General features: G+C 39.9%; 1 protein-coding gene across 6 annotated transcripts in view; it reads right to left on the bottom strand.

The window, feature by feature from the left end:
* Positions 1-21,825, bottom strand: part of BTBD7 (BTB domain containing 7) — a 73,815-nt gene that overhangs the window by 32,390 nt on the left and 19,600 nt on the right. For 5 of the 6 annotated variants that reach the window (XR_006739860.1, XM_036411653.2, XM_045571989.1 and 2 more), the window contains exons 2-3: positions 20,318-20,505; positions 18,877-19,956 (exon numbers count right to left, since the gene is read on the bottom strand). The exons of the other annotated variant lie outside the window; for it this stretch is intronic. Coding sequence is in view for 4 of the 5 variants with exons in the window: in XM_036411653.2 (XP_036267546.1) it covers positions 18,877-19,956; positions 20,318-20,399 (1,162 nt within the window). In the remaining variant the exon portion in view is untranslated. The remainder of the gene's footprint in view (positions 1-18,876; positions 19,957-20,317; positions 20,506-21,825) is intronic. 6 annotated transcript variants of the gene reach the window in all.

Raw genomic sequence — 21,825 nt, forward strand, 5'->3', positions numbered from 1 at the left:
GGTAGACACCCGAATGCAGCCTACCACAACAAATTTGAATTTAAAACTGGAAAACAGGGGAAACATCACCCTGAAGCGCTGGACGGCTGGCTGAGAGGAGGATCTACCATCTGGGAAGGAGAGAGAAGGCACGCTGAACCTCAGGAACTGTGAAGGTGCGGAGAACTGTGTGCGGAAAAAGGTAGCCACCCCACTTCGCTGCTGGCTTGCTTTCGGAGCGCGAAGAGGGCGGGCCAAGTTCGCTATTGGCTTACTCCCGGCGCGCAGAGAGAGCGGACAGCTAATGCACGGCTGGCTTTCTTGTTAGGGAGGAAAACAGAATCACCCTATTACACTGATAGACAGCCCCAGACAGGGAGAGGCCAGACAATCAGACAGTGGGCAGAGATCTCTCGGAGGTGTGTGAAGCCAGCGGCCATTACCGCGGGACTCAGAAACCAGACCCTTGTAGGGAGGGGCTGACCAAAGCTTGCCTGCACCACCCTGAGACTCCGCCCCATCCAAGCAGAGCACAGAAGCCCTTCCAGTGGCTAGCTTTCTCGTTCGCTGAAAATAGGACTCTCCGAGGGAGGGACAGACAGGAATCCAAACCTTGTCTGTGCCTATACCAAAGAGGAGCAAGCAGCCTGCAACCAATTGTGTGGAATTCAACAAAGCTTGTCTATGCCACTCTAAGATTCCGCCCCATTCAAGCGGAATACAGAAACCCTCCTAGCTGAGACACTTCTGATCCTCATAGCCAATTGGCTTGGAGATCAATGCTTCCCAGTGATACCAACAACAAGCAAGGCTTAACAACAAGACTGCACACACAGCCCACAAAGGGCTACACCAAGACTGTTCACCTCAGGTAACTGGGAGGTTGACTCACTGAACCATATAGGACACCTTAGCACACAAAGCCACCCTACCAACTCAGGGAAGCTGTGAAAATGCCGAGACAAGGAAACAGTTCACAAACAAAAGAAATGGAGGAAAAGAAGCGACTGGATATAGAGTTCAAAACCACGCTAAGATTTTTCCAGAATTTCCTAGAAAAGATTGATAAGACCTATGAGGATATGAAAAGGGATCAACTAGAATTAATAAGGAATCAACAAGAAATGATAAGGGATCAACAAAAAATAAAGAATACATTGTCTGAAATAAAAAATATTATACAGAGTCCTAAAAACAGAATGGAAGATCGCAAGAATCAAGTCAAAGATTTGGAACAAAAAGAGCCAGAAGACACTCCTCCGCAGAAGCTAGAAGGCAAGAGAATCCAGAAAATTGAAGATGATGTAAGAAACCTCTGGAACAACTTCAAACAAACCAACATCAGAATTATGGGGGTCCCAGAAGATGAGAGAGAGCAAGATATGGAAAACATAAAGAAATAGTGACAGAAAACTTCCCCCACCTGGTGAAAGAATTAGACTTACAAGTCCAAGAAGCGCACAGAACTCCAAACAAAAGGAATCCAAAGAGGACCACATCAAGACAAATCATAATTAAAATTCCAAGAGCAAAAGACAAAGAGAGAATATTAAAAGCAGCAAGAGCAAAGCAGATAGTTACCTATAAAGGAGCACCTATACGACTGTCAGCTGATTTCTCAACAGAAACCATTCAGGCCAGACAGGAATGGCAAGAAATATTCAAGGTGATGAATAGTAAGAACCTACAGCCAAAGATAATCTATCCAGCAAAGCTATCACTCAGAATAAAAGGCCAGATAAAGAGCTTCACTAATAAAAAAAATGCTAAAGGAGTTCATCACCACCAAACCACAATTATATGAATTGCTGAAGGGGGTTCTTTCAGAAAAGAAAGTAAATAAAGATAAAAATTATGAACAACAAATACGTAACTGTCAACAAGTGAATCTAAAAACCAAAGAAATTAAAAAAAAAATCTGATGAACAATATTAACTGGTGAATATAATAGAATCAGAGGTATGGAAGGGGAGTGAACTGACGATTCTCGGGAAAAGGGGAGTGGAGGGTGTGGGAAGAGACTGAACATAAACTGTGCACCTATGGATGAGGACAATGGGAGGTAGGGAAAGGGTAGAGGGTGGGGTGGGAACCTGGTGGAGGAGAGCAATTGTGGGAGGGGGGGGGGGAAGGAACATTTGTAATAATATGAACAATAAAATTTTATTTTAAATAAATAAATAAATAAATAAATAAAAATAAAAAACTCCACTAAGTCCCAGCAGGATAGCTCAGTTGACTAGAGCATCTCCATATGCCAAGGTTATGGTTTAGACCCAGTTAGGTCACATATAAGAAACCACCAATGAACGTATAAATAAGTGGAATTGTAGACTTAAAACCATGCCACTTCAAAATGGTTCTAACTTTATTTACGATTGAAGAAGAATATGATTAGAAATAGACATTTCAGTGTACAAATTACATTTTCCATTTTTGGCACTATTTTCAGATGCATGGATATTTCACCTTCAAATTAAATGTAAAACATTTATCAGAAGCTTTATAGACATGTCAGTGCTAATATGAAGTATATAAAAATGTTTTAGTGGAAAGGACCAAAACAGAGCCCAAAATCTTTTAGTCTATCAAAGTCAACTACTTCATGGAGATATAGTTAGCAAGGTTAGTCCATGTCAATTTATAATAGAAATTGATTCCTTTTCAGCAAATGTTATGAAAAGAAATGGAGGCAAGGAACTTCCTGAACAGCTTATATTCATTCACTGTTTTAGTGATTCTAGAAATACACTCCACACTGTAAGATTTACTATTTTGGAAATATTTATAAAAAGACGAGAGGCCTGGTGAAGCCCAGTACATGACATTCGTGCATGGGGGTGAGGGGAGACCCTCAGCCGGGCCTGCGCCCTATCACAGTCTGGGACCCCTCGGAGGATGTCCACCCGAGAGGTCATTAGCACTGCTGTGGAAGTGGGAGAACTCTTGCCACTGCCATTTTATCTAAAGTAATCTCAATGTCATTTTTTAAAGAAATATAACGAGAAATCATCAGATTTGTATGGAACCACAAAGAACCATAATAGCCAAAGCAATACTGAAAAAAAAGAACAAGGCTAGAGGTATCACACTACCTGACTTCAAAATATACTACAGAGCTACAATAACTAAAACAGCATGGTATTGACACAGACATAGATACACAAATCAATGGAACAGAGAACCCAGATATAAAACCACACATATAGGGAGAGATAATTTTCGACAAGGAGCCAGAAATGCACATTGGAGTAAAGATAACAATCCCACTTCTAGGTATATACCCGAAAAACTCGTATGCACCCCTATGTTCACTGCAGCATTATTCATGGTGGCCAAGAGTTGGAAACAGCCAAAGTACCCTATGATAGATAAAGAAGATGTGGTATGAACACAATGGAGTACTACACAGCCATAAGAAAGGATGAAATAGCGTCATTTACAACAACATGGATGGATACTGAGAACATTATGCGAAGTGAAATAAGTCAAAACAGAGAAAGCTAAGAACTATGATTTAACTCAAATGTGGAATATAAAACTGAAACTTATGTACTCAAACAGCAATGTGGTGATTACCAGAGGGTGGAGGTGAGGGGAGAAAGGTGTCCTGAGGTGACAGGAAATTTGACTTTGGGTAGTGGGCACATGGTCCTATATACAGATTTTGTAAATTAGTAATCCACACATGTAACCTTTATGTTGTTGTTGTTGTTGTTGTTCTTCTTCTTCTTCTTGTAACCTTTATGATGTTGTTGTTGTTGTTGTTGTTCTTCTTCTTCTTCTTCTTTTTAAATAAATGTATTGTTCATAAGGGAAATATTTTATTTTTATTTATTTTTATATATTTTATTGATTTTCCACAGAAGAGGAAGGGAGAGGGAGAGAGTAGATAGAAACATCAATGAGAGAGAAACATTGACCAGCTGCCTCCTGCACATCCCCTACCGGGGATGTGCCCACAACCAAGGTACATGCCTTTGACTAGAATCGAACGCGGGATCCTCCAGTCCGCAGACTGACACCCTACTCACTGAGCCAAACCGGTTTCGGCAACCTTTATGTTCTTGTAGACTAATGTCACCCCGATAAAATTTAAAATGGGGGGGGAAAAAAAGGGGGGGGGGGAATGAACAATACTAGAAATAGGAAAATAAAAAGGCTGATATAACAAAAATAAATAAATAAATAAATAAATAAATAAATAGCTTTTAAGATCTTAAAAGAACTGTGTGTCTTATTTTAGGCCTATTAACATAAAAAATTTTGATCAGTCCATACAACTAACCGGTTTTATTGTGAAAGTCATATACTAGTATAAATGGTGGTACATGTAAAGTGTAGCAAAAAATAGACACCTCAATAATTTAAGATGAAGTGTGATACCATAAGTGTATAAGCCTTTGTCTATTTCAGAGTATGTTGCACTGGGCAGCACCACTGGAAATGTTATATGCTATCTTCACGGTGACAAGACTTCAATATTCTTTCTATCTATCTAATAATCTGCCTATCTATCTAAATCCTTTCCCCAGGATGTTTTTACTAATTTTAGAGAAGGGGAAGGATAGAGAAGGGAAGAAAAATAGGGAAAGGGAGGGATGGAAGGAGGGAGAAAAACTTCAATGTATAAGAGAGTCATGGGATGACTCTCTAACCAACTGAGCCATACTGGCCAGGGCTCAATGTACTCTTTAAATAAGTAGTACTGCCCTATCCAATTTGGCTCAATGGATAGAGCATCGGCCTGCAGACTGAAAGGGGCCTAGTTCTATCCCGGTCAGGGCACATGCCCAAGTTGTGGGCTCGATCCCCAGTAAGGGGCATACAAGAGGCAGCTGATCAATGATTCTCTTTCATCACTGATGTTTCTTTCTGTCTCTTTCTCTCTCTCTCTCTCTCTCTCTCTCTCTCTCTCTCTCTCTCTCTCTCTCTCTCTCTCCCCCCTCTCCCTCCCTTCCTCCCTCTCCATTATTCTCTGAAATAAAAAAAAAAATTATATATATAAAAACTAGTATACTAAGTGTCTGACCACCCGACCGTTCGCTATCACACGACCACCAGGGGGCAGATGCTCAATGCAGGAGCTGCTGGAACATGCACTGGCCATTAACAGACAAAGGAACTGCGGACCTGGAGCCCACAAATCAATGTTTGGCTTCCCCCAAGTGGGACTCAGGCACTACAACCACGCTGGAGTAACACCCCACCAAACAGCAGCTGACACTGACCTCCTTCCATCCCGTGGGGAGGCTTGGGAGAGGAACAGTAGTCCCTTTCTCGCTACAGGCCTGCCCCGACCCACAACAACCAATAAGGTACAATCACTGGGAACAGTCACAGCTACTGGAGGTGGAAATTGTTTGTTTAAAAAAAAAAAAAAAAAAAGACAAAAAGGTTACAGTTTCCTACAAGTACCCAGTTTAAGTTTCAAGACATTTAAAAATGGAACTGCCATTTGACCCGTGGCACAAAATGCGGCCCTCAGCCCAGCCCAACCCAGCCAGGAAACAGGAAGGTAATGACGTCACATAGCAACACCCATCTTCCTCTCCCTAGTGACAACTAGCCAGCCTCCTGTCAGTTTCTTCAGCCCAGGAATAGGACTTGCTTTTAGCCAGGTGCAAACATTTCACACTTTAACCAAATGTCTGTGAAGTGGTTTCCCTCGCCTCATCTCATTTGATCCTCAGAGAAGTCCTAGAGTAGGTAGGTAGAAGACTCGGTGGAATTCTATTTTCATTAGCCAGAAAATGGAGATATAGAAAACTTGACCTGACTAAAGAGAAATGTTGGATTTTGAAAATGACTTCAGGTTTTCTCACTGTGCAGAAAATAGTCAAATACTGCTGCAGTTAAATATTTTACCCTGCATGATATACAATAATAATCTACTTTGTGTTGAGATTTACTGTGTTGATGACAATTACCTGAAAGAAAAGTTGAGGTGCTTCACTGGGCTGGAGAAAGTTTAGCTACATCAGAAAGCAGGTCTAATTAAGCAAGTTTTATCTTCTACTAGAGGCCCGATGCACAAAATTTGTGCGAGAGTAGGCCTTCCTTCCCCCAGCTGCCAGCACCGGCTTTCTTTTGGCACCCAGGACTCGGGCTCCCTCGCAGCCCGGCTTCACCCTGAAGGACATCCAGTCTAATTAGCATATTATAATTTTATTATTATAGATATATATAAAGCTCTCCCTAATGCTACTCACACTCGTGTGTGTCCATTTGGTTAACACTTGTATTATAGAGAAAGGTCAAATAGTGATATTAAAATATTTCTTCTGGCCCTAACTGGTTTGGCTCAGTGGATAAAGCGTCAGCTTGTGGGCTGAAAGGTCCGAGATTCAATTCCAGTCAAGGGCATGTGCCTTGGTTACAGGCACAACCCCAGTGGGAGGTGTGTAGGAGGCAGATGATTGATGTTTCTCTCTCTATCCCTTTCCCTTCCTCTCTGTAAAAAGTCAATAAAATACACACACACACACACATATATATATATACACATATATTTATGTGTGTGTGTGTGTGTATGTGTGTGTGTGTGTGTCTGTGTGTGTGTGTGTGTGTGTGTGTGTGTATATATATATATATATATATATATATATATATATATATGTAATTTGTTTGTTTTTTCCCCTTCTGGCGCCCTCTGCTCCTGTTCATCAGAGAGCCTCACGTCCTGCACAGTGCCAGCAGCCACAACCCTGAGACACAATGGTGAAGGTTGGAGTGAAAGGATTTGGCCTCATTGGGTGCCTGGTCACCAGGGCTGCTTTTAACTCTGGCAAAATGAATAATGTCGCCATCAATGACCCCTTCATTGACCTCAACTACATGGTCTCCATGTTCCAGTATGATTCTACTTGTGGCAAGTTCATAGGCACAGTCAAGGCTGAGAACGGGAAGCTTATCCTCAATGGAAAGTCCATCTTCATCTTACAGAATCGAGATCTGCCAACATCAAATGAAGTGATGCTGGGGCTGAATATGTGGTGGTGTCCACCGGTGTCTTCACTACCATGGAAAAGACTGGGGCTCACTTGAAGGGTGGAGCTAAAAGGGTCATCATCTCCCCCTTCTGTGGATGCCCCCAAGTTTGTAATGGGTGTGAACCATGGTAAGTATGACAACTCCCTCAAGATTGTCAGCAATGCCTCCTGCACCACCAACTGCTTGGCCCCCCTGGCCAAGGTCATCATGACAACTCTGGCATTGTGGAGGGACTCATGACCAAAGTCTATGCCATTACCGCCACCCAGAAGACCCTGGATGGACCTTAGGGGAAGCTATGGCATGATGGCCGAGTGGCTGCACAGAACATCATCCATGCTTCTACTGGTGCTGCCAAGGCAAGGCCATCCCTGAGTTGAATGGGAAGCTTACTGGCATGGCCTTCCGTGTCCCCACTCCAATGTGTCAGCTGTGGATCCGACCTGCTGCCTGGAGAAAGCTGCCAAATACAATGATATCAAGAAGGTATTGAAGCAGGCATCAGAGAGCCCTCAAGGGCATCCTGGGCTATACTGAGGACCAGGTTGTCTGCTGTGACTTTAACAGTGACACCCACTCTCCACCTTTGATGCTGGGGCTGGCACTGTCCTCAATGACCACTCTGTCAAGCTTGTTTCCGTATTACAATGAATTTGGCTAGAGCAACAGGGTGGTGGACCTCATGGTCCACATGGCCTCCGAGGAGTAAGAGTTCCCTGCAGCCCCAGCAAGAGGAAGAGAGGCCTTCAGCTGCTGGCGAGTCCTTGCCCCAGATTGATCCCCCGACACTGAGAATCTCCTGACCACCATTTCCATCCCAGATGCACCATCAATAAAGTTTACAGTACGGGGGGGGGGGAGGATAGATAGATATATATGTATATTGAAATGAATTTGTGCACCTGGCCTCTAATATTAAAATAAATTAAATAAATAGTACTATGTTGTTCAGTTTTGTATTCATATCCATACTGACCTGAGTACTATCCAGTGTTTCATCTTTTATCTGATTATGTTAATGTCTGTCATGTTCAAATTAAATCCAATGTCTCAGACCTTGACTATAATAAAAACACAATTTAGGCTATGGAAAAAACAAAGCAAAACAAAAGAGAACAGTACAATTCTTCCTTTATTCCATCACTTCCCTAAACTATGGCATCCTTAGAATTTCTGTATCAGAGAAAAGTTTTTGTTTATTGTTGAGAAAAGGTTTCTAATAATATAATCTATTTCATATCAGTGGGCCATTAAAGAGTTGATGAGATGATTATTTTCTAAATATGTCTTTATTGATTTCAGAGAGGAAGGGAGAAGGAAAGAGCGATAGAAACATCAATGATTGGAGAGAATCATTGATTGACTGCTTCCTGCACACCCCGTATTGGGGATCAAGTCCGCATGTACCCTTGACCAGAATGGAACCCAGGACCCTTCAGTCCACAGGCTGATGCTCTTACCTATCCACTGAGCCAAACCAGTTAGAGTGAGGTGATTTTATTTTAAATTTGATTTAAAATCAAGTTTAATGGTAGACTTATACACCATTTAGGCCACATCTAAACTTACTTTTATATATAATACTTCATATTTATCTCTTAGATTTAGGTTCAGTGTTTTCATTTTATTGCAACTTCTAGCATTAAACATGATTACATTCCCCTTTTTAAAAAAAAGAAAAATTACTTTGGTTTCAAAGGTATTACAGAGTAAAGCACTCTATTAGGTGCTTAGGGTGATTCAAACACAACCAAAATTTTGATCTGGTCTTCAGGGAGTATTAATACATTAGTTAAGAGGGAAGGAGACAGGTATATAGGTAATTCCAAAACAAGTTAGAAAAGGTAAAAACCTGAAATAAAGTGTTTCAAAAGTTTGCAGGAAGTAGAAAATACTTTAATTCGGAATGCCTAAGACAACACCAGGGAAGTTGTATGTGAGTTTGGTTTTAAAGGTTAAGGTAGAATTTGGGCATTTAGTGATCAAAGATAAAGATACTACAACACAAAAGGAAAGTGTGTGCAGAGTCAGAGGTGGAGTGTTTGGAGTCTATATGAAAAATAATTTCAGTTCTAAAGTAAAACATGCAATTATATATCATATTTTACAATTCTAGTCATAATTTTAAGTAAAAAAAAATTAAGTGCTAAATTTCATTACTTGAGATGTATAACTTGAAAGTCATTTGAACTACCATTCCTAAACCTCAGATTCTTTATTTATGTTCCATGTTGAACTAACTGAAACTTACTTATATTAGTCTGAACTAACTGAAACATATATTAGTCTGATCTGTTGCTAATCATCTCTAATTTATCTCCATTATTCTCTAAGAAGTATACATAGTCAGAATAACTTGTTGAAGAGGAAACAATTACAAAAAGAAGTAAAATGAATTGCCAACTCAACAAACTCAGAAGGAAGTGTTTTAACATGGGGACAATGGGGAAGATGGAATGGATTAGTGAGTGAGGACAGTTTTTTTTTGCTATTTGTTTCAAGGCACACACTTGGAATCTGACCAAGTTGCTAGGGAAAAAATTAGGTCATTGCTTTGTTTTTCTCTGTTAGATTTTTAATTCAATAGAATGTAATCACATGCATTATGACTAAAAATATGGGCAAGCCATTAGAGCCCATTTTGGAAATAAAATTTCTTATTCTAAAGATTGAAAAATACTTTTGATCAAGATGAAAAAATAAAATCTATAGTTGAAAGTACACTACTCTACTGTAAAATGCCCTGCACTGGAACATAGTAGTGCCAATTCTGGGCTATTTTATTTTGAGGTCAACAGTATGTATGACAAGAAAACAAATTTTTACAGCAGATTCATGGGTTTGTTCAAGTTTGTGAGAAAACCTGTAATTCTTCTAAAGAATGAATTTTTACTTAAAAAATTATAAATCCATAGTATAGTCTCACATTTTCAGTGCTACTTACTTAATGTATGCTAAGGTCATTGTGAAAAGTCAGTAATCAAACACATGATCCTTCATTTGAGGCTCTACCAATCTAGTCATCTATTTTGGAATTTTATACATTAGTCTTTTTAATATAGGTAATGTTGTCAACCAGGCTTCTAAGTTGCAACCGCAGAAAACAACTCTAGTTGGCTTAAACAGAAAAGGAATTTATTTGAAAGGATACTGTTAGCCCAGAGTTGCTGGGATAGCTGGAGACCAGGCTCAGAAAACAAACGAGAGAAAAGGAAGGCTGAGGAGGATTACATCCACAGAAACAGCCCAGCAAGTATCTGTGCTTAGACAGTGAATGCCATCAGTGGTGCCACTGACTTCTCTTTTTCCACTAGATGCTGCTGCCTGACCACTTCGAGAAAACATTATCTACAGTCCTTACTTTCAGCTCCAGATTCAAAAAGCCTAGGTTATGTGCTTAATTCAGAGAAGGCCGAGAAAAAAAGTATGTGATCTTTTAGATTTTTACATTGGGAGTTGAGCTCTGCCTTCTATCAAGACCTATATACAGTGAGAAATTAAAACTAGGAAGAAGGTCCTTAGGCTGGGCAGCTAAAAAAGTCATATAACCGATTCAGGAACACTGGCCTATTTAGGAAAGAATGGCCTACTCAGTAAACAGCGCTCTGTTCTCTGGCTAACTGCTCTGAAGCAAAGTCTGCATGGTGACCTACTCAGGCTGCTGCCCTGTTTTTAAACCTCCGGCTGGACTTGCATTTCCCTTCTGGAAGTGGTTTAGCACAAGTCAGGCTTCGGGATGAGATTCCAGAGTTGATGCTTCAATCACTAGCCTGATGTTTTGTTCCTACAAGTAGGCCACAGTGGCCTCCCACCCTCATTCCTGGAAACTGGTTCTCATACTGTTCCCCTCTCTCACTTTGCCTCAATTCCTGGGCTCGGAGTCAGAAGAGCTGGTATGAGTCAACTTCACTACTTACAAATAGGGAAAAGGCTAGTTATTAATCTCTGAGCCCTACCATACTCATAGGTTGTCAGGAAGACCAAATGAGAGAAAGTAAAAGCCCTTTGTAAACTAAAATTATAAACATGATCTCATAAGTTAACATTCCTGATAGGTAGGATAAATTCCCTGGTTCTTTAGGACTCTGGCATATTGTGACATATTTATGCATTACTTCCTGTTATATATTTTGAAACTTTATTTGCTATTTTTTCATATCACTTCACATTCTAATTTTTTAAACAGTTTCTTCCTCAGTACTTCAACTATGCTTTTATTTTTCTCTTTCATGGGTGCGATGTTTTTTGGAAGCTTGTTTAGACCAAGTTAATGGCCTTTTTAGGCTTCCTCCACGTAATAGGAGTTCACTTTTTGAATAATAAAAATTATGTCACTGGAGGGGGTAATCGGATTTGAGAGATGCTTAGGTGGGGCGTGGCCAAAGAAAGGTTGGGAACCACTGCACAGCATAGCGAGTAACTAAGAGTTCCCTTTCTTTTTTCCTGTGTTGGACCCCATTTTTTGGATCCATACCCCCTTGTTCTTGGATTATTTCATCACTTAGTGGAACATATTGTTATTTCCAAGAGCACCTATATTTTACAGCATTCTATTTATGTCTCGAGTCAATAAAATGTTCTTTTATATAAAGGTATTTTTATTCTGTTGAAGACTTTTCCTGCCCCTTTCACTGCTGTTTCTTAGCTCTAGTACTTTGTTCTTTTTGTTCTAATCTGTCTCAACAGGGAAGGTTTTCTCAAATATCCAGTGAGGCTTAGATGGGTTTCTGTATTTAAGATGAAGCAGTAAACGACTGTTTGGAAGTTGTTGCACAAGCAGGCTTGCTGACTACAGTAGTACTCCCTTATCCACCAGGTTTGCCTCCAATAGATGTCTCAAACCACACACAGTACCAAATACTATGTATACTATATTTTTTCTGCACATACATCCCTGGGATAAAATTTAACTTGTAAGTTAGGCACAGTAACACATAATAATATTGAACAATTATAATATACTGTAATAAAAGTTATGTGAACACGTCTCTCTCAAAATAGTTATTATAGAATACTCACACTTTTATTGATGTAAAATGACACAATGTCTATGTGATGAGAAGAAGTGAGGTGAATAACATAGGCATTGTGATACAGCACTGGGCTCTTATAAAGGTTACTTGAATATAAGCACTGTGTCCTGAGACAATCAATTTGATAACCCAGGTGGCTACTGACTAATGGGTGACTAGCAAATACAGTGTGGAGATGCTGGGAAAAGGAATGACTCATATCCTGGAAAGGATAGAGCAGGATGCACAAGATTTCATTATACTACTCAGAATGGCACCAAAACAGCAGATAAGGGAAGATTACTGTATTTGTCTTTGTAAAACAACAGAAGGCTAACTGGCTTTTTCATTGTATAATTCCTGAACATAACTATAGCGGAGCTCCAAAACACCACTACCTGTTGGCTATGACATTTCTAGAGCTCTAATATAATGTCTTATATCCGCCTGGCTTGAACTATACAGAGGAAGGCAAATGATTTCACCATTTAGTTTGTAGGCATTCTCATAATTCCAGATTTCAGCCTTGTACCTTACCACCTCCCCCAGCTGCCCCCCCTTTTTGTAGCTATTTCCAGATTTGGAATCTTTCTAGTTCAATTTCTTTAGAAAACAAATCTCAGGTCTCTTATGTTTAGTTGGGGGTTTGGAGATGGAGAATTGAAGGGGCAGGTCAGAATTTGCACACCTGGGCAAGTGATATTGGTTAAGAACAAACAAATGAACCACTAAAACAAAATGAAAGTACTGATATCTATGTACATAAAAGCATAAACGGACAGTTCAACCATTCGCTATGACGCTCAATGGCTACTAGGGGGCAGGTGCTTAATGAAAAGGCATGAAAACATGAACAGACTGATGAATCTCAGAGGGAAGAAAAGAGGGGGTAAGAGATTAATCAAATATCTTACATGCATATTAGAGGCCTGGTGCACAGATTCGTGTATCAGTGGGGTCCCTCGGCCTTGCCTGCGGGGATCAGGAAGAAACTAGCAGTTCAATATCCCCTGAGGGGTCCCAGATTGCGAGAGAACACAGACCAGGCCAAGGGTCCCTACCGGTGCACGAATCCATGCACTGGGCCTCTAGTACAGCGTTTTTCAACCGCTGTTCTGCGGCACACTAGTGTGCCGCGAGATGTTGCCTGGTGTGCCGTAGGTGCAGACAAGACAAGAATTTTATAATTTTTCACTATTTTGTTTACTTAATATTTCATAATAAAGTAATTATAAAATACTTTCTTTGTGTTTATTTGATTCCTATTCAAGAGAATTATTTTATATATAGTCAATATAGGCACAGAGTTAAATTTTTTAACATTTTCTAATGGTGGTGTGCCTCGTGATTTTTTTCATGAAACAAGTGTGCCTTTGCCCAAAAAAGGTTGAAAAACACTGCTCTAGTATAAACATCCTATATACTAAAAGGCTAATATGCAATCTGAGCGAATGGCAGAAGGATTGGTCATTATGATGTGCACTGACCACCAGAGGGCTTTATGACGTGCACTGACCACTGATGCTCCCACCTCCACAGCAGCACTAAGGATGTCCGACTGATATCCCCTGTGGGCTTACGGGCTGCAGAGAGGGCACAGGCCGGGCTGAGGAAGCCCCCTCCCCTGAGTACACGAATTCTGTGCACCGGGCCTCTAAAAATATATCCTTTCTAATAAAAGAGAAACATGCAAATTGACCATATCTTTGCTATACCTACAAGCCACACCTACCAGCCAATCAGGGTGAGTATGCAAACCAAACCAACCAAGATGGCAGTTAATTTGCATATCCAGGCCAGAGCAAAGACTGAAGACAGCGTAGAAAGAAGTCAAGTGTTGCAGAAGGGAGTGAAGCTGCAGAGAAGCAAGCAATTGGAGTGGCGCGAAGTAAGGGAAGCAGGTGGGGCGGGGAGAAGGGAGAGAAGCCGGCAGGGTGGCAAGAAGGAAGGGAAGCAGGCGGGGCAGCAGAGACCATAGCAGGAAGCCCTATTGCAGGAATCTTCCTGCAAGGGACACCTAGTGTTTTGTGTGTGTGTGTGTGTGTGTGTGTGTGTGTGTGTGTATAACTTAATAAAAGGTTGTATAAATTAGGGGGGAATAGATTGTTTGAAGGGTGCTCAGAAACCACATCATTACATAGAGTAAAACAAAACTCCATCCCTTTCTAACACCATACATAAAGGTGACTTAAGGCTATAGAGCTATAGCCCTCTCTTGTTTATTAAGCCAGTAATCAGTTCTTTATCTGCTTTCCAAAATTTCAATACCCCTTTTCCCACTATTGTTTTCTTCTCAGGTATCTTCGTCCTTAAGGGTTTATACTTCTTTTATTCATGCACTATAATAGTAAGGCTTAGGAGGAAAAAGAAATAAACGTATATACCATCTGTTATGTAGGAAATCAAATGAAGTTGAACCTAGTCTAAAAATGCCAGCCCCATTATCTGTTAATTAACCTCCCTAATAGTGACTGTCTACTTGTCTACTTGCATTTTGGTGTAGGCCAGGAATCCTACTTTTAATCCAGTTGCCAAACCACTTCGCTGTTTGCCTATAATGCCTTTTTTAATGATGCTCTTGAAACTATTAAGTCATCTCTCTACCTTGAAGGGCATATCTAGAGGTCCCAGCCTCCCTTGACAGAATTTGTCTTCCTTTTAAAACTGGGCTTTAACTTTCATTACGTAATTCATTCTAACCATTTACTAAGTGCCAAGTATTGGGAATGCAAAGATGAGAATATGGTGATACCTTCAAGTTGCCCACAGGCTAGTCTTATAGCCTTTCTTAACTAGAAGACTGTCTGAATAACAAAAAAATGATTTTGGTAACTATTTTCCTAATTCTCTCCAAAAGGATACATAAGTAGTATCATGCTGGATGCATGAGAGAGAAGCTAATTAATTATACACAATAGATGCCTCAGAGTAATATACAAGTTAAAACATGATACTGAAGTACTGAAATCCAGTTTGTCTAGTTCAAGCACCTGAGCTTTTAAGTTTTATGGTTTAAATCCCTTTTCAAGTGACCAAATATTCTCCTTCCCATGGGAATGAGGAAGTATGGTCTGTTATAAGCCTTAACATGAATAGTACCATGGGTATGGAGCGCAAAAAACAAAAGGCTAAGTAACCAAAACTCTGTATTTTGAATAATGAAAACAAACAGGGAGCCATATAAAGCCAAATTTAAGGAATTTTAAGTAACCAAGATTAAAGAAATAAAAGTAATGTTTTATATCATAAATATAGAAAAATAATAGTTTCTAGCTAAATATTTAAGAAATTAATCTCATGTCCTGGCCGGTATGGCTAAATGGTTGGAGTGTCATCCCTTGGACCAAAGGGTTTCAGGTTTGATCCCTGGCCCTGGTGGGGTATGTGTAGGAGACAACCAAATGATATGTCTCTCTCACATCGATGTTTCTCTCTCAACCCCCTCCCTTCCATTTTCTCTAAAAAATCAATGGAAAAAATATCCTCAGGTGAGGATTAAAAACAAAAATTATCTCAGTATAAAAGAATTCTAGATCAAGTATTACCTAAGATGTAAGAGTTGGCTCATAATTTTACCTTTCATTTAAAAATTAAAATAACAAATATCTGTATTAAGGAATGTTTTCCTATTTCCTTTTTTTTTTTAAACAGTAAAGTATATACAAAAAGTTCTTATTTTTAAACATGTCAAATATAAAAGCAATTGAAGAAGGGAGGAATTATTATACCTTTTTTGGTAATGTTGCATCACCAAAATTTTCTGACAAATTTGTTTTTATAGAATAAAAGGTCAAGCTGCTAGATTATTTATTTATAGAGGCTCAGTGCATGAATTTGTGCATGGGTGGAGTCCCTCAGCCTGGCTGGCAATCAGGGCCGATCGAGGCCAGCCAGGGGGAGGGACCATAGGAGGTTGGCTGGCTGCAGGAGCACACTGACCACTAGGGGGCAGCTCCTGTGTTGAGCGTCTGCCCCTGGTGATCAGTGCCCATCGTAGCGACCAGATGACTGGTTATAACAGTCGCTTAGGCTTTTATATATACATACTTATTTTAATCCTTGCCCAAGAAGTGAAGATATTTTTCTACTGGTTTTATAAAGAGTCCAAAGGAGGGAGGGAGGAAGGGAAGGAGAGGGAGCAATGAAGGGTGCGAGAGGTAGAGAGAGAAAGGAGAGAAACTTTGATATGAGAGACATTGATTGGCAGCCTCCCATACTCACCCCCCAACTTTGCGATGATCAAACCTGCAACCCAGGAACATGCCCTTGACTGGAAATTGAATCTGTGACCCTCCAGTGTGCAGACTGACACTCTAATCACTGAACCATGCCAGCCAAGGCTAGGTTATTTTTGATAACGTATTTTCCTATAGTCTGACATCTAAACAGTCTACTATATCTAAACAGTCTACTAATCTTACCTAATAACAGAGAAACATGTAAATTGACTGTACCTCTGCTATGCCCCAGCCAATCAGAGTGAGTATGCAAATTAACACAACAATATGGTGGTTAATTTGCATATATACCTGGGTCCTGGAAACCTCCTCAGCACTCAGGTCACTCCCAGCTTGCCATTGGAGGGGCGGCTGGGGGTGTGTGTGTGTGTAGGGATGGGAGGCACTTCCCAAGCCTAAAGCCTGGGGCTTGGGAAGGGGCCAAGCCTGTAACCAAACACAGACCAGCTGCAGCCTGGTGACCCACCACTGACTGCTCAGGTGGCTGAGACCCAGAAAGTGAGTTAGGGTCTGATCTGCAGCCTCAGTGGAAGCTGTTGGTCAATGTACTTACCTCTCTCTTTCTCTCCCTCTTTCTGATCTTCACCAGCAGCCAGGCTTTTTTTTTTTTCTCTCCCAGCCTCCTTAGAGGCTGCTGTTAAACCATGCCTCTTTGATCAGGCCCAGAGATAGGCCTGGAGATGCTGACTGGCATAGGAACCAACCAACCAAAGGTGGGTCCAATGGCTGTCTAGGAGGCAGAGCTTTTGATGCTGACTAGCATAGGAACTGACCAATGAGAATCAAAGGTGGGTGCTATCGGGAGCCAATGGCTGTCTAGGAGGTGGAGCTTTTGACGCTGACTGACATAGGAACCGAACAATGAGAACCAAATCTGGATGCTGTGGGGAGCCAATGGCTGCCTAGGAGGTGGAGCTTTTGACGCTGGTATAGGAACCGACCAATCAGAACCAAATTGGCCAGCAGAGGAGGGCAGCTGGGGGCGACATCAGGCCTGCAGAAAGAGCAGTTAGGGGTGACCAGGCTGGCAGGTGAGCAGTTAGGAGCCAGTGGTCTCAGATTGTGAGAGGGATGTTTGACTACCGGTTTATGCCTGATCCCTGGGATCAGGCTTAAAATGGCAGTCGGACATTCCACAAGGGGTCCTCAATTGAAGAGGGTGCAGGCTGAGTTGAGGGAATCCCCCCCCCCTCCATGCATGAATTTCATGCACTGGGCCTCAAGTATTAGTATAATGATTAACAGAGAAAATATATTTTTTCTTAAAAATATATTTTATTGATTTTTTACAGAGAGGAAGGGAGAGGGATAGAGAGTTAGAAACATCGATCAGCTGCCTCCTGCACACCCCCCACTGGGAATGTGCCCGAAACCAAGGCACGTGCCCCTGACCGGAATTGAACCTGGGACCCCCCAGTCCACAGGCTGACGGCTCTATTCATCAAGCCAAACTGGTTTCGGCTAGAAAAATATTTTAATGACATTTTGACTGTGTAAACAAAATTAGTACTGGTACTAAAAAGATAATGGTGAAATAAAAGTTTAAGAAATTTTTTATGTAACAGAAATCTCAACTTTTTCACTGGTATTTATCAATGTTTCCTTCTATATAATTCCTTTCATTTTATTCCTGACATCGTTATTTAACAGAGGCTTTCATTTTATTTTTCAAAATCTTATTAATTTGTTGATTTAGCCATATAATACACATTATTTTCAAGTAGGAAAATGGGCTTAGCTTTCCTTTCTAAATTTGTCTTTTACTCAAACCGTTAACATTCTCTTCTAATGCTCTTTTAGCAAATATTCATTAGCTAAACTTCTAGAGTAATTTCATGTCTTGTAACTTTTCTTTTAATATATGGCCATAGAAAACTAAGAATGAACTCTGTTAAGACAGCAGTTACCCTTTGCTCTACTGTGGAGGATCCCTTTACAGCTTTGAAATGTTAAGATTCTAATATAACTTCCATGTTAATTTGGCTATAACAATAACAAGTGCTGCCCTATCTTAAAAATTTTAGTTTGAATAAATGAAAAGGGTACATGAGTCTAACACTAACCATGCCTGACACCCCTTACACGCCGCAGGTTATTGCTTAATGTGCAAGCAGAGCTCGAAAAAATACAGAATACCTTAAAATTTAAATCAGATTCAAATAAATTTGCTTCCAAATGCGACTATCTTCATTGTTACTACAAACTTTCGTTCTTATTCTAAACATATCAACATTAATAAAGCATTGAGTGAATCTAAGTTATCCAGGAAGTCCAAGATCAAGTATAACCTTGAAATCTGGGAAATAGGCTAGTTCAAAGCTTGAGTGCAGACAGGGTGTAAGTGGTGGTAACTGGGTAATTACATATTCCCTTACCTATAGTCTAACATTAAGAAAGAAAGAGTCTTCAGTCTCATTTATTGCTCTTAGTCACTAGTTTTTAATGCTAAATGAAGTGCCACATTAACACTAACCGTAAATTCTGTCTCAGATGTCATAACTACACTTTCAAAATAAACTGACCCTTCCACATCCCAAACACTGAAATCATGGAATGTACTGCTTGTGTTTTCATGGAGTGTACTGGTTGTGTTTTCAATCTGGAAGACAAATGAGTAATTTTAAAAAGAAAAATTGAAAATTAGAATTTCATACCTTGTGCAAGCATGTTAAATTCCAAGAACAGTGCTATGTGGTAAAGTTCCATGGCTTCTTCTGCCCTGGTCATGTTTGGTTTCCCTGCGACGAGAGCCTGAACTTCACTGAGACTCCCCACAGAGGGGCTACAGTGCAAAACGGAGAGGTCCACCACATCTGTATACATACAGTGTAATATAACTTTTGCATATTTTTTTGGTATAATGGACTCATCTAATATAATTCTTGTGGGAGTCCTCAAAGTTCGGTCTGTGATTTCTTCACCAGTCCGTATCCTCCTTTGTAATAAATTTCGAAAAAATGGGGACCGTGCCGAAATAACAGCTTTGTGAGCTTTGTGCTCTTCATCTAAACAGTTCTGATTTCCACCAAAAGCTTCAACCAGTTCAGAGTCTGAAGAAAAACTAAGGACGACATCGTAATAACACATGTAATCAAAAAGTCCACGCATATCTACATCAAGGGAATTTGGTGTTCCAAATTCTTCACTAAGCTGAACGAGGATATCGACATTTTGAAACCTTGAGTCCTCCATTCCAAACTCTCCAGTATAAAGGTAGTGTAACAAAGCAGAAAACATAGGCATATCTATACCAGCTGTACTGATGTCCATTATGATCTCTGCCCCATACTCAGGTGAGGAAGAAAGCAGTGTTTTAAAAAATGGACACCTTGCTGCCAAAATGGCACGATGAACAGGAAAACAAGTTTCTTGAAATATTAAGTCTACATCAGTACAATACTTATACTCATAAAGATCAGCCATATCCTTCTGCAATGTCCGGGCTTCTGGTCTAGCCAAACTGGCTTGTAAAGAAAGTTCCTTTAAGGCTGAAGTTCCCTCATATTCTTCCACTAATGCATTGACATCTCTAACATCCCAACCGGAGAGGAGTTCTCGCATCTGCTTGGCATGATCAGCAGACCTATTCGATTTTCGACGCTTAATAAACTTCTTTTTGAGGGTGGCAAGGCCAGAGGTTCTCTTTTTTTTGTCTTGTGGTTTCTCATGGCCATGGTCAAGGCTATATAATTTTGATTCACAACCATAGCCTTGCTGAGAATAGGATGATGTCCCTAAGAAGGAAATTAAACAAATGAAAACGTGTTTCTTTTTTCTTAAACAATCATTTTCAACATTCACTTTAACAGATATTTCATGCTAAAAATTTTTAGACATTCCTAAACCATGAAAAAAACACACCCAGATTTTGTTTTTATAAAGATAAAAAGTTCAAATAACTTGTTTTCATATTAAAAAAGGAATAGAACAAAAGAGCAGATACACATTTGTTGGGGGGAATCCTGGATGCTGAAAAATTATAACTTTTTCACAGCTCAATTATATTTTCATCGAAAAACAAAAAACAAAAAACACCAAAAACAATTCTATTTATATTCACAAAATAAAATGAATTAGAAAAATGAAAATAGTTACCTATAAAAGTCTGTTGGGCTTGAGAATTTCCCCCTACCCTCGGGGAACATGAATGAGGATAGTTAGATGCATTAGCACCCATTTTCTTCAGTCACTCAGGCATTCCATCTGCTGGCTCTTCAGAGTATAATCCCAGAGGCCTTTATGAACTTTCAACCCTGGATCCAGCAGCCTCTTTTCATCCATTTCTTGATATGAAACAAAAATAATTTTATTCATATTTTCAAATGTATCTCAAATTGAATAGTAAAAAAAAAAAAAAAGCAAGCAATTGAAAACTGTTTTTATTTACAAAAATGATATGCTGTCAACTTCACATGTAAAAATTTCAGAAGATGTAAACAGTTAACCTTGAATTATGAATCAGTGTTAGCTGCAATTTGAGCCACAAAATCTATCAATTATATACTTTCTATGATAATTCAAATTACAGGAGGAAAAAATAGGTAAAAGTATTCAGACTAGAATAAAAAACTTTTTATCTTTAGAAACAGTCACCAGTTATTATAATCTACACCCAATCAATTCACAAATACTTAGAAGGTTGATACCAGTTCTCACTCTCACCTTATCACATTACACACACACACACACACACACACACACACACACACACACACGCTAAAGTATTAGTTTTATCTGAGAATTCTGTAAGATTTGTAGCAACACAAAACACTTTCACATTGGTCAATTTGAAATTTAAATAACACAAAGGCCTTCAAAAAAAAAAAAAGCACTCGATTTTATGACTTAGAGAATCTAAAGCAACTATATAAAAATTGTAAGACATCTTAAGTCCCACTGGATACAGAGCAGACAGCAAACATTAGGAAGTCACAGGCTAAGACATAAATGCTTTGACTATTTGCCACCATATTGAGCACCACAGGGACAGCTGGGGTCTTATCACGGAGGGGTGGTTTGAAATGCAAGGGTCTCTGGGACTCAGGGACAGAATCTCTTCCTGGTAGCTCTCAGTCAATGGGAATCCCCTTCAGATGAAGTGATCTGGGTGACATTCACATCTCCTTCTGAAGCTCTAACACCAAAATAAACAAAAGCCTTGCCGTAGTCGATTTGGCTCAGTGGATAGAGTGTCAGCCAGCGGACTGAAAGGTCCCAGGTTTGAGTCCAGTCAAGTGCACATGCCCCGGGTTGCAGGTTTGATCCCCAGTAGGGGGCATGCAAGAGGCAACCGATCAATGATTCTCTCTCATTGTTGATATTTCAATCTTTCCCTCTCCCTTCCTCTCTGAAATCAATAAAAATATAAAAAACAAACAAAAACCCCACAAAGGCCTTGGAAAAACTGGTGAGAGGGATTTTTCTGGATCAGATATAACCATTAAGATACCCTCTATCCCTAGTTTCAAATCCTGGTAACACTGACTATGCAGTTCTAGTACTAAAGACGTATTTCTCAAAATTCTCAGAAACAAATTCATTTTATTTTTTTTTAGGCAACCAAATTCCGATGCCAAATGGAGCACAGTATTATGTTATTTATT

This window comes from Pipistrellus kuhlii, unplaced genomic scaffold (genome assembly GCF_014108245.1).
Source record: "Pipistrellus kuhlii isolate mPipKuh1 unplaced genomic scaffold, mPipKuh1.p scaffold_m20_p_41, whole genome shotgun sequence".
In the NCBI taxonomy this organism is placed as follows: domain Eukaryota; kingdom Metazoa; phylum Chordata; class Mammalia; order Chiroptera; family Vespertilionidae; genus Pipistrellus; species Pipistrellus kuhlii.